Source organism: Dioscorea cayenensis, chromosome 10 (genome assembly GCF_009730915.1).
Source record: "Dioscorea cayenensis subsp. rotundata cultivar TDr96_F1 chromosome 10, TDr96_F1_v2_PseudoChromosome.rev07_lg8_w22 25.fasta, whole genome shotgun sequence".
Lineage (NCBI taxonomy): Eukaryota > Viridiplantae > Streptophyta > Magnoliopsida > Dioscoreales > Dioscoreaceae > Dioscorea > Dioscorea cayenensis.
Window position 1 is genome coordinate 7024346 of NC_052480.1, and position 12868 is coordinate 7037213.

Here is a 12868-nt window from a genome sequence, read left to right on the forward strand (position 1 = left end):
CGGTTTTGAAACCTGGGTTCAGACTCGGTCCCGGTCCGGTTCAGTGTTTTGGGAACGCATGTCCAAACCGGGACCGGGACCTGGTACTCTGCTTTAGTTATTTTTACCTTAAACTCTCTCTCTATATATATATATATGTAAATTTTCTATTGCTAATGAAAGTTCGATTGTTTGTTTTTAACTCTATATATTAAATGACTCATTCTATTAATTTAATTTTAATTCATAAAAACCGGGATCGAACCGGATTGGACCAAATTGGTCCAAAACGGTCCAAACCGGCCGGACCGGTCCAAAACGGTTTGGACCGGTCCGGTTTTCTCTCATATTTAGTCCGGTCCAGTTCCAATAATAAATAAACCGTTTAACCGGTCCGGTCCGGTTTTGGACCGTGCACAACCCTACTATATATATATATATACACACACGCACTGGGCAACAACATAGCAATCATTGTCGTTTTGCTCCAACCGGGCCTGTGAATCGAGGGGGAAAAAACACCAAAGTGACTAGTGCGCCATTGCGCTGCAGAGTGCAGTGCTCGGGTGCGGAATCCCAACGCACATGTCGGCGCCATCTGCTCTTATTCACGCGCTCTCGTGCGCCATCGCTCGACCATCCGCACCTTCCTTTTTTGCGCCTATTTATCATCACCACTCAATCCTCTCCTTTCCCCTCAGATCCACCACCACCACCACCCCTCCTCCTCTTCGCTCTCGCTTCCTTGCTTCCATGGCCTCCAAAGATGTCGCTGCTGCTGCTGCTGCTGCTGTTTCTGTTGTTGTTGATGATTCTGGGATGGATGCTGTGCAGCGGCGTCTTATGTTCGAGGATGAGTGAGTTCTTGATTCGTTTTTATTTTATTTTATTTTATTTTATTTTTGTATGTTTTTCTTTTCTGGTGGTGTTTGATTGGATTTCTATGCTCTGTTCTCCCCCATTTTTTTTTGTTGATTTTTTATTGTCTTCTTTTACTCATATTGTTTAGGGATTTGATTTTTGTTGATTTTTTTTTTTTCAACTTTAGAGTCTATGTTTTGTTTTTTTATTGGTGTTGGGTTATGGAGATTGTGATTTTGGTTTGAGGTTTATGTTAGTTGTATGGGTTTTTAAGGATGAAAACGTGAAAAACGTGGGTCGAATTTCCAATGAAAATCTTTTTTATTGGGATTAAAATGAGATTTCTTCTTTTTTTTTTTTATTAAAAAAGAGAATTTTTATTGTTGCTTGTTGAATGGTGATCCTGTTTCTCAAAATTGTTGTCTTTTTTGCACTTTGGCATGTTTTGTTTTAATTCTTGCTTGGTGTTGGTGTCGAGATTGTGATTTTGAACTCAGGTCTGTGTCTGTGTGTGCTTTGTGTGCTTTTGAGGATGAAAATGTGAAAAACATGTGCTGCATCACTATTGTTTATAGTTGTTTCTCGTAATACTTTCCTTTTCCCAGTTTTAGGTATCCTGTTTGGTTGGGTTTCTGTGTGAATTTTGTTTTCTAGATTACAAAGTCTAGATGTGTGGAACACGTTTTGTTGATTTGTGCTGACTATTCTGTTAGTCTTTTTCAGCAATAATTTTAATCCAGTGTACCACAACTGATCAAAATTTTAATTGACTTTCTCATTACTGATAGAGGCTGACATTTTGCTGAACCTGTGCTTTCAAGGCTTCAACCAAAATTGTTTCCAATTCATAATATTTTATCTGTTTTGGAATTGATGCAATGTTAAGTTAACATAGCAATTTGGAGATAAATAACTAAGAGGAAGTAGTGAAATGTAGTTTGTTTGATTAAATAAATCATTATTTTTGTTTCCAGATGTAATAAATCTCATTGATATATACTATATTGTAGTTTTTTTTTTGTCCATGTTCTCACACTTCTTTTGTGCCTACCTGACCCATTTTCTTTGAGCCATCTATTGCATGATTGCTCTTGCTCGCATCTTCTATCTGTTTATTATTTTCCTCTCCTTATCGTTTTCTTGGATCATCTTATGAACGAGTAGAAGGAAGGGAAATGCTAATGAAGCTTTTTTTTTGTTATCACCAACTATTGTGTGTGCAAACTGCTTTCAAGTAAAGAGACAACCTTTCTATTTTCTTTTTGATTAACGACTGTTTTTATGAAAGCAATGTAGCATAGTTTCAGTAATTCTTACCTAAAGTTTGTATTGCTTAAATACTCGATATTGCTGTGTCCTAATGCTTTAATCGTTATTGTTGCATGTTCCCATTTTGATGGTAGTATAAAAAATAGCGTTTGCTTATTTACTGATTTCCCCCCTATTTTGATTATTTTTGTGGACCTCCAGTTGTTTTAGTTTCTTACTTGTTAGATAGTGTTTTAGTTTTCTGGATTAATGTGTTAATTTTTTTACTATTGTTTTTCAATTTATTTATTTATCGTTTCCAATTTTTTATGTTAAAAGCAATGTTGTTTCACACTTTTCAGAATTTTTTTTATTTAATTATGTTTGCAATGTATTCATACGTTTCATTCTGCTCATATTGGACTGAAGCCTTCATCTTACCTTTCCAAGTTGTAACAAGAACAAGCAAATTATTTGCAGATTATTCTAGAGATTTTATGATGAGGGTGCTCTTATATGACAAACAACTTCCTACATTTTGACTGAGACTGAGGGTCTGTTTGTCTAAAATAATAATGAGAGCACTTGGAAAGGGAAACTTGTAAAGAAATTAATTGGGGGAAAATGGATGAATAAAATGATTGAACGGGGAAGATCTATTCTAGATACTTATTTTCATCCCTGTTGTCATTTAGAACCTCTGAATCGTAACCCCAACCACTTAGTTCCATTGGTCCAGGGTAGGGCTGTGAAGGAACCAAATTGTTCCTGATAACTTGGAGCTTGGCTTGATGGAGAACTCAGTTATTAAGACTACTGAAGAAAATTCAAGCTTTATTTTGAAGCTTTTTTACGTTTGCGGACCTCTTGTGTTGGCCTTTTAGGCTTTTTAAAAATCTCACTAAATTCTTGGTTATAATATCATGACCAAGTTTGTTAAGGAGTTTATGAACATATGTAAGCCATGTCTGAACATTCTTGAGCGCAGGTCAGCTTGATTACACCTTAGTCAGAGATTGAAGCCACCAGCCTATATTAAAACCCCAAGTTTTAAAAAGCATGCTTCAATTCACTTGCCAAGGAACCAAAACTTATTCTTCAATTGTGTATATGTGTATATATATATATATATATATATATATAATTATAACCATATGAAGCTAATATCTGAAAAGAAATTATGGTACAAATGCAACCAAGGCAGGTATTGTTCCCAAAAAATAGACCTAGAAATCTGTGGATTTACTGTAGGTATAGCGTTTAACAGTTCAACAAGTTGATGCTTATAAGAACTTATTTCTCACAAGTGTCTTAAAATTGCTTACAGTGGCAGTCAGGAGTTGAGAACAATGTTTGGCAATATAAAATATAAGATTGTGGTGTTAACCTATGAAACAAAATTTTTTGTGAAGAGTGAATATATATTTTTTTTCTTTTATGCAGGTGTATTCTGGTGGATGAGCAAGATCGTGTTGTTGGACATGAATCCAAGTATAACTGTGAGTGTCCCATCACACTCATATTGATCATATCCTACATATTAGACCTCAAAACGGGAGAGAACTAATTGCACCTTACTATTCCAGTCATCTTATTGATGAGTGGTGAAGCTTATTGTGTATCATTTTATTATGCGGAGTTGGAAATAGATAGTTGTATTGATCTAATGCATTTGGCAATGACAATGCTTTGCTACAACATGCTAGATTAGCTTCTCCTATTTGTTTTTCTTTTTTTGTTACTTTTATCAAGAATCTTTTTGATTTTTTTCATGAACTATATTCAATTTCATGAAGGGGGCAAAAAAACCAGAATTCTGCAACATTAAATAGGGCAGGATTGTTCAATATCAAACACTTCCTATTTGTTGTCTCTATTTTCCCTTGCTGAACACTTTATGACTTTCTATTAGTATCTTATGATGAAAAAGTTGAGTAATTTTTTTATGTTCTGGTGGTAGCTCTTTAGAGCATGCAAGCATCATATTTAGCTTTTTTTCCTTTGCTAGGCCATCTGATGGAGAAAAATTGAAGCAGAAAAATCTGCTTCATAGAGCTTTCAGTGTTTTCCTCTTCAACTCAAAGTATGAGTTACTCCTTCAGGTATGAATATGATTAAGAAGATCCTGCTTTCTCATGAATGGTCCATAATTATTCAGTATAAGGTTCCCTTTTTGTGTGTGTGTGTGTGCGCGCGTGTGTGATGTGCCCCTACTTATGTCCAAGTGTATGCCAATTCCTTTTTTATTTTTTGATGGGAAAGATCTTAGTTTGTGAAATTTCTTAAGTTTGAATAAACAAAAATATCCTTCCCATTAGCCTAATATCCAGTTACAATAACTCCAATGAATTGTGCGATGTGAAGCTGGAAGATCATTCTAAGTATCAAAAACAAATTAGCAATTGATATTTCTTAGTTCTGGTCAGGGCATTTTTGTCCTGTTCACAAATCAGTACATTTTATCACACACCTGGCAAAAAGTGGTTAGAGTTACAATTATGGTATTGTCCTGTGGAGGTGTAGTGTGAGCATATGCACATTATCGAACTTCTAAAATCCCTGGCAAGCCAAAGTTAGTATTGATTTATGCTATGTGAGTATCCTTAACAATAAAAACCTCTGTACTAGTGTTTGATCTCTATGTCCTTCAAACTCCTATGGTTGATAAAAGCGTTTTTTATTTTACTGCAAGTACCATGTGGTTGCACAACTTGACCTTGGACTATTCTCATATTGATGGAAAGCATATTACATAAGCAAGTATACATCAGAATTTGTTTCTACTTCCACTAGCTTATCTGTTGTTGGAAGATACCAGCCTACATGGGGTGTATTGTAACAAGCACATTGGATATGTTCACATGGCACTGTTATAATGGATCATTTGTTCAGATCGATTTTCATTGTTGCGAGACATATCAAATGGCTTGGGGCAATGCATCAGTGTAGGCAAGACTTCACTCTGCTGCTTGGAGTATGTTTGACTCGTTACTGCTTTTAATAATGCCAAAAGTGCAACGGATGTGTTTGAGCTCAAGATTATTGTAGAGAACAAAGCACTAAATATTCAACAGAAAATATAGCACTGTTCTAGCCTATGTTTCATCGACATGCTTATCAAATATTTTTTTTGATATCTTTGATTCATGTTTTTACAGCAAAGATCTGAGACAAAGGTGACATTTCCTTTAGTGTGGACCAATACTTGCTGCAGTCACCCTCTTTATCGCGAATCTGAGCTCATTGACGAAAATTACCTTGGTATTCTGCTATGTTAACCTGAAGCATAACCATTTCATTTTTCTTAGCAATTATTAATAATAATTCTTTCCCTTCTTTATAATCAGGAGTAAGGAACGCTGCACAAAGAAAACTACTGGATGAACTGGGCATACCTGCTGAGGATTTACCTGTCGACCAGTTCATTCCTCTCGGGCGCATGCTATACAAGGCTCCATCTGATGGCAAATGGGGCGAACACGAGCGTACAGCCTTGCATTCAACATCTAAACTTTTATCTATTCTAACTAATGTGATATGTATTCCGCTTTATTCTTATGCAGTTGATTATCTGCTTTTCATCGTACGTGATGTTAATGTGCATCCAAATCCTGACGAGGTTGCTGACATAAAATATGTTAATCGGGATCAGCTGAAGGAACTGCTGCGAAAAGCTGACGCTGGGGAGGATGGTATAAAGCTGTCACCGTGGTTTAGGCTTGTTGTGGACAACTTCCTGCCAAAATGGTGGGATCATGTTGAGAAGGGTACTCTTGAGGAAGCTGCAGACATGAAGACCATTCACAAATTGACCTGAAACTACTATTGTGAGGTGTTCAATTCTGCCATTATCTTGGGAAAATTTTCAGAACTCAATAATAATGATATGGAAACAATTTGCAGATACCATCTTTTCTTGGTTTGATGTCTTGGGTTGAAAATTTATTATTTATTATTTTATTTTATTTTATTTTTTGATTCTGGATCCATTTGATCAAGCTTTATTCTCAGGTTGATGCATTTAAATCATTGATCTAATTTTGATGTTTAAATTACTAATTTTCTTTGTGATATACATCTCCCTATTGTTTTCTACTTTATGATAGGTGTCACTTACAAAGTTTAATTTGTGATCAATTTGTTAATGAAGTCAGTAATGGTTAAATATCCATAGCAAAGTCTAACAAGTTTATTTCTCATTTAAATGTAAATTTTGTTCAATTGGGAGCTTACTTATGATTTGCAGATTTTTTTTAATATAATATTTTTTAATATAATAGATAGTTTAAAGAGAAACTTATGTAATTCATTAGATTACTTACATATAACAATAATAGTTAAAACCAATTAAGCTTAAATTTTAGTGTATTTATTTTTTTATATTTACTTGTTTATGGTATAATACCATAAATAGGCTCTATCATAGTTAAAATGCCCCTTGTATCCCTTCATAATTTTTTATTTTGCCAGTAGGAGGTCCTAAACCAACTCGCTAAGTTGGTTTATTCATGTATAATACATGAGTTATACATGCATATATATATAATTGAAAAAAAGGATTTTATGTACATGTTCAAACATATGAAAAAATATAATTTTTTTTAGAATTTAGAAGTATTAAACCTAAAAAAATGTGAAAATTTTCATTTTTTTTTAAAAAATTACTCCATCTAATCCAAATTATTTATCACATTTTAGGTTTGTACAAGAATTAAGAGTATTATTAAAACTATTAAAATTTTAAAAAATGGAAGTGGAAATTGCCAAAAAAACCCTTTAAGTTTGTAAAATTGCCAAAAACACCCCTAGTTTTTGCGAATCCCCAAAAACCCCTCCTTTTAAAAGTTTCATGTTTTTCAAACCCCAAACCCCTCAGAATCGGATGTGAACGGAGTGAGTTTCAAATTTTTTTGACGTAAAAATGCCCTTGCATGGGGAGTCGTCACGCAGCCATCTCGGGCGATTTGAGAGGAAGTGGGCGGTTTTCCGAGGGTAACCCCGAGAGACTAATTTATCGGAGCCGCTTTAATTGCTTTTTCTCAACTCACGCCTTCGCTTTTCCATTTCCGGGTCGCCTCCGAGTTGTCTCTCACCGCGAAGCCTCCGAATCGGCATTTCATCGCCTTTTTCCCTTTCCACCCGCAGATCTCGAAGGAGAAGTCCCCCGCCAAAACTAGTTGGCATTTCATCGCTTGCAATCTAAGGTATTGAGTATGGTTTTTATGTTAACCTGCTCGATACAAAGAAAGAGTTTTTCGGTTTTTGTTTTTGTGCTCCTGCTTTTTGTTGGAAGATATCAAGTCTCGCAGGGTGGGATTTCTACCGGGGTTTTTGTTAGTCTGCAGGAGATTTCTGGCTGGGGTTTTTGTTTTGTTTTTGCATTTTCGTGATGTATACACTATCGAAATAGTTTTTTTCGATTGTTATGATTTGTGTAATATTTATAATGTACATTTCCGCTTTCGCTTTGATATGGTTGCAGCTTTTACAAACGAGGTTGACGTTTAAGAAATGAGATGTTACGAGCTTTAACATTTGTTGTCTCTGCTACGTATTCTCGCTCTGCTTTAACAAAAATGGGTCTCTGCTTTAACATTTTATATCTCTGCTTAATAACCGAGAGTTTACCGCTTTAAAAACCTTATATTTCCGCTTAAACTTTTGTCAATACTGCATGTTGAATGTGTTGTTATCATCAGAGCTTGTGATTATGGCGGTCAACCTAGTTAATGGGCGCTGCTATTTGACACCGGTCATGGAGACCTTAGTCGAATTGAAAGTTAACACGACCCCTCGACACTCGGGAGATTATTCGAAGGACACCGCTTGCAGCTGCTCACTCGAGCCGGAAGCCATATACCAAGAGAGGGCCCTTCTTGATTCTCTTTTTGCAGCGTACGATGGTCGCACCAATAAATTCGGGGATCGGGGAAAGCTCGCCGAGTTTCGGACCTCAAGATGTGGCCCTCGTTCTTGGTCTGCGTATGCGATGACGACGCAGCTGGTCTTTCGTAAGAAGAAAACCAGTCGGCGTCAAGGGCGGTATCTATCAAAGACCCACGAGAGACACAGAGACTCCATCAAGAGCACTCGGTGCAACTTGTTCGACAGAGGGAGAAGAAGATAATTTTGTCAAACTCGATGGTGCATCTCACGGGGACGACCCTCTTCCCAAATACATCATGCTCGGTTCCAAATCGGATCGCTGATTACGCCGATGATCTACCAGCCCATGGGGGCGATACGCACGGGCGCAGCGACGCACAGCGGCTTATGGAGGATATTCCACAAGCTGCCGCCCGAGTGCAAGATAGATGCTGCCGGGAAGAAGACCAACACTGTGGTACATTAAGGGTTGCTCGGGTCGCGCTTAACGTCTGGTTTTACTGAGATGACCGAACGGGGAAGAAAGTCCGTTTCAGCAAGATTCCAAGGATGTCGTACTACGGTGAAAGTACTTTCACCGAAGCAAGCGACGGTAGAAACGAGCTTGTCATCGCTCGATGGAAAAAGAGGTAATAAATCATGGACAATGTTTAACATAAGTCTTTAATGTTTAAACATTTGTATTTAGCGCTTAACTTTAGTATTTACCGTTTAACTCTTATTCATAATGGTTTAAATATTTTGTTCTCCGTTTAATTATATGCTATAACGTTTAAATATATAAACACTATGTTTAAATATAGTTTTTTTATAGTTTAAAAATGAATGATCTCAGCTGAAAATTGTTTGGTTTACATATGTTAGTTTCCTCGAAATGGTTCCGCGACGTCAAGAAGAAATATTTGTTAGGGGCCAACCGACTGGATGGATGCCATCTGCTCCCGGGAACCACTTGCTCGAGGGCGGGATGAGAGGGCAGCCTCTATCGCTGCTACGGACGCCTGCTCTCCTACTTCCACCCCACCACGCAGACGCATTCCTCGACCCGGAGAAGCCCTCCCCTACCCCGGCAGATTGCAACAACCCCCTACCACGACAACGATAGGGGCCCCCGACCATGGCAGACCCCTCCGACCGCAGGGCAAATTTCCACCGTGACATCGGGCGAAGATGTCACCGCAACTCTTATGCAGGCATGCCGATATTGATGACCGAAGTTTCTCGACTTGCCGCTCGTGGGAGGCGCTGGAAGGACGTTTTACAACCGGTCGCGCCTATCCCTCGAAAAGAATCGAAGCACCCGGGACGAACGAGGCGTCGGGAATTTGACGACGACGACATCATCGGGAAGGTCATTCCAAGGCGGCCACATTCAAGAGACTTGCGAAAAAGAGGAGAACAATATCGCTCTGTCTCCACCGCCGGCCGACGATGAAACAATAGCAACACCATCGGCGGTCGATGTCGCGTATCGAGTCTGCCGCCGTTGATGACATGGCCATGACGGTGGAGGACATCGTAGATTATGTGGCCGTTGCCGCGGTTGAGAAGGTCGTCGACTCTCTTCTCGATGAAATCATTGACCCGGTGGAACCGGCTGCCGAGATTGCGGCATCAAAGATGGACACAATCCCTGAAGATGAAGAACAAGTTAAGGGTGTGTCTCCCAATGATGCTATTGTCATGGCCGACAGTACCGCAGCCAAGCAGGACACAATCCCACCACAACAAGAACCATGTAAGGAAGTGTCTGCGGTTGATGCTGTCGCCGTCGTCCCTCAAGATCGAGCCGTACACAATCCCACGACAAGAACAACCATGTAAGGATGTGTCTGCAGCTGATGTCGTCGCCATCGTCCCCGCGATCGAAGGAAGATGTCGACTGAAGACCCCGATCGAAAGCAACGAGAGAGATGATCAAGGCCAACCAAAAATTGGACCGGGACTGGCTCGGAAAGCTTTTTATTCAAGAAGAAGAAATGGGTTGGCCTCGAGTCGTCTTTAACAAATACGAGCAGGAGTTAATGAGGATCTTCCTCAACCGCTCTATGGATCGGGTAAGTGTAACGCTTTTTATGATATTGTTTAAAGGGTTTCTTATAGTGTTTAACTATTTTCTAATAGTGTTTAATACCTTTTATGTTATCATTTAAGTTTTCTACTGGATCGCTTTAATTATATATAATATCATTTAACAATTGATAATATCATTTAAATATTTACAATATGGTCTTATTATATCTCATATCGCTTTAACCTCAAAGACCGTGCCGTGGAAGAACGACGCCATCGATCACACGCCGATGATTATACACGCCGCTTGAGGGGAAGGAGATGGTCACCGATGATGTGATGGACGCTCAGATGCATAATACAAAAAGTCGCCGAGCAAAGAGCCATATCCTTACAAGAAGCGCCTCCATCACCGCATCGCTTACACTGCTTATGTCAAAGCAGACGACGCACTATGACACAATTATGGCTATGATCGGGGATGTCGCACGCAACTCGCATGAAGTTCAAATTGTCATCCTCCCGATAATCATGAATGGCCACTTCCATGTCGTCGTCCCCGACAATGATAAACAAGAATACAGGGCATTATTCTTCATGTCCGGGGTACGATAAGGACGCGTTGGACATGGTAAGTTCTTTAATTATGTCCGATTAATATCTGTTTGGTATTTAAATCGGGTATTCTAATCTCGACTTCGCATATCTCGACAATGGAATCTATTCGACCTTTGTGTCGAGTATGGAGTTAGGCGAGTCGGGCGACGGCAAAGTACCCGCTCGCAGCGGCATACGTAAACCCCACGCCAAAAGAAGGAAGCGCCGATTGCGCCGCCTCACGCCATGCGGTTTATCGAGCACTCATCGTGGGGTGAGAAGTTACGGCCACCGCAGACAGACGCTCCTTACCTCGGGATTACGGTATGTTACCCGCGATACTTAAGGAGGGAGGCGTACCGTCCCATGACAAAGGGGGTCGTCACAAGCGGGTTAAATTTTTGTTTTTGAATAACATGTCCTCGTGATATCCGATCGCCAATTTTGTTTTCAAATGTAACTCGACAAATTCAATTCATTGTTTTCGTGTTCAAGAACATGACTTGTACATCTTAATGTAAATTTTTGTTTGTTTTGAATTGTAAAGCGGGTTAAATTCCATTCGGTTTTATTTCATTGTTTAATTTACGCTGTGATTGTGTACATTTCACTTTCATTGTTTAAATATACTATATATCGCTTTAAACATCGCTTTTAAATATTTCAAATTACGTGTACTCGCTTTAAAAATAACACCTGCCTATGTTTAAATAAATGCACTCATTGTTTAACTAAATATTGAAAGTTGCTCCATCAATACATAATGTTTCTTTTTAGAAACAATGTTTCTCTTTAGGAATATTTCGATTAAAGGTATGTTACCCGTGACACGTAAGGAGGGGAGGGCACTGCATAAATTCAATTCATTGTTTTTGTTTTCAAGAACATGACTTGTATATCTCAATGTAAATTTAGGAATATTTCAATTTAGTTGTGTACATTTCGCTTTCATTGTTTAAATATACCATATATCGCTTTAAACATCAGCTTGAAATATTTCAAATTACAAAGCAGTATCCGCTTTAAAAATAACAATGTCTCCTGTAAATACATTCAATTCGTAAAGAGTAAGAGTTTAAATGTGAAAGGTTCCCATCAATACACAATGTTTCCCGCTCATCGCTCGGTTTATTAACAATGCCTAGTCGGGCGTACGCTTATCATGCAAGATCGCCGATTGCGACCGGATCCTCGGCGACTGGGCCGCAATGTAACTCATGGACATCAAACGCTATGACTCGATCCTCTTTCGCCTAGGCCGCCCAGTGCTGCCTTCTAGTCACAAAGGGTCGCAAACGAAGCTCACGATTTCCGCCTCAAGGCCCGCCATCGCTCGGGTATGGGGAATATAGCTTCCTTTGTACGCCGCTTTGTAATTGTCGACCGTGAAGTACCCGCTAATAAATCGATGTACGCTGGTGTCTCGTCTCGCATTGTTGTCAGCAAGCATGTTTGCAAGGGATACCATAAACTTGCCACCTTCGATACTGAACAAGTTCTCGATGGCGAGATCCACGTAGTTGCTCGCGATTGGTCAATCACTCAGTAACGATCATCGACACAACGACCAACACGTAAGATTTCTACCGTCCCTCAACAATGATCTCTAACTTCGAATGTATGTCCAGGGCATAAGTAGGTCTCCCATTTGGTCGCTGCTCACGCCCGGGCTACATAACATGCGCATCAACTCTGAACCTCGCAAAAAAAGGTTAAACAAAGACAGTGATGGTTAAATAATTCGTCGATATGTTTAAACATTATTGTAATTATTTAAACGAAATGATTAATATTTAAAGTCAGACAAGTGTAATTAAACAAAGATTGAGAATGTTTAAAGGGTAATACTAAATGTTAAGTGTAAAACCAACATTCGCAGATCTTATGGAGTCGACCATTTTCGCCACCCAGTAAATGACGAGCTTCCTTGATCCAAGCATTGAACGACTCCGCGACGCTCGAATACATCTCACCCCAACGATCACCTCCCGAACAGATAATTCGACCAATGTGCCATATCCGATTTATTAATCAACCAGCTGATGAGCTTCGGGTGATATGGCCTCGCAGCTCATTCACTAGTATCATCGAAATCTTTAGTCGTGGATGCCCACGCAATGCGGAAGCATATAGACCAGCACTCCTCCCTCAATGCCTTCCCAAGTCTAACATTGGCTTTCATAAAATTGGCCTCCAGATGTCGAAGACAGTACGCATGTGGCGAAGAAGGGAAGACTCTCGCAATTGCGCCACAAGGCCCTGGACTCGTCCGACACGAAGGTAA

The 12868-nt window shown here is 39.2% G+C and overlaps 1 protein-coding gene across 1 annotated transcript; it reads left to right on the forward strand.

Moving 5' to 3' along the window:
- Positions 1-453: 453 nt before the first annotated feature.
- Positions 454-6011, forward strand: LOC120270641 (isopentenyl-diphosphate Delta-isomerase I-like). The gene is given in 7 exon segments (XM_039277696.1): positions 454-836; positions 3532-3587; positions 4097-4107; positions 4110-4190; positions 5247-5349; positions 5436-5573; positions 5652-6011. Coding segments are annotated over 7 exon segments (915 nt in total). The 5' UTR covers positions 454-564; the 3' UTR covers positions 5906-6011.
- The last annotated feature ends 6857 nt before the right edge of the window (positions 6012-12868 follow it).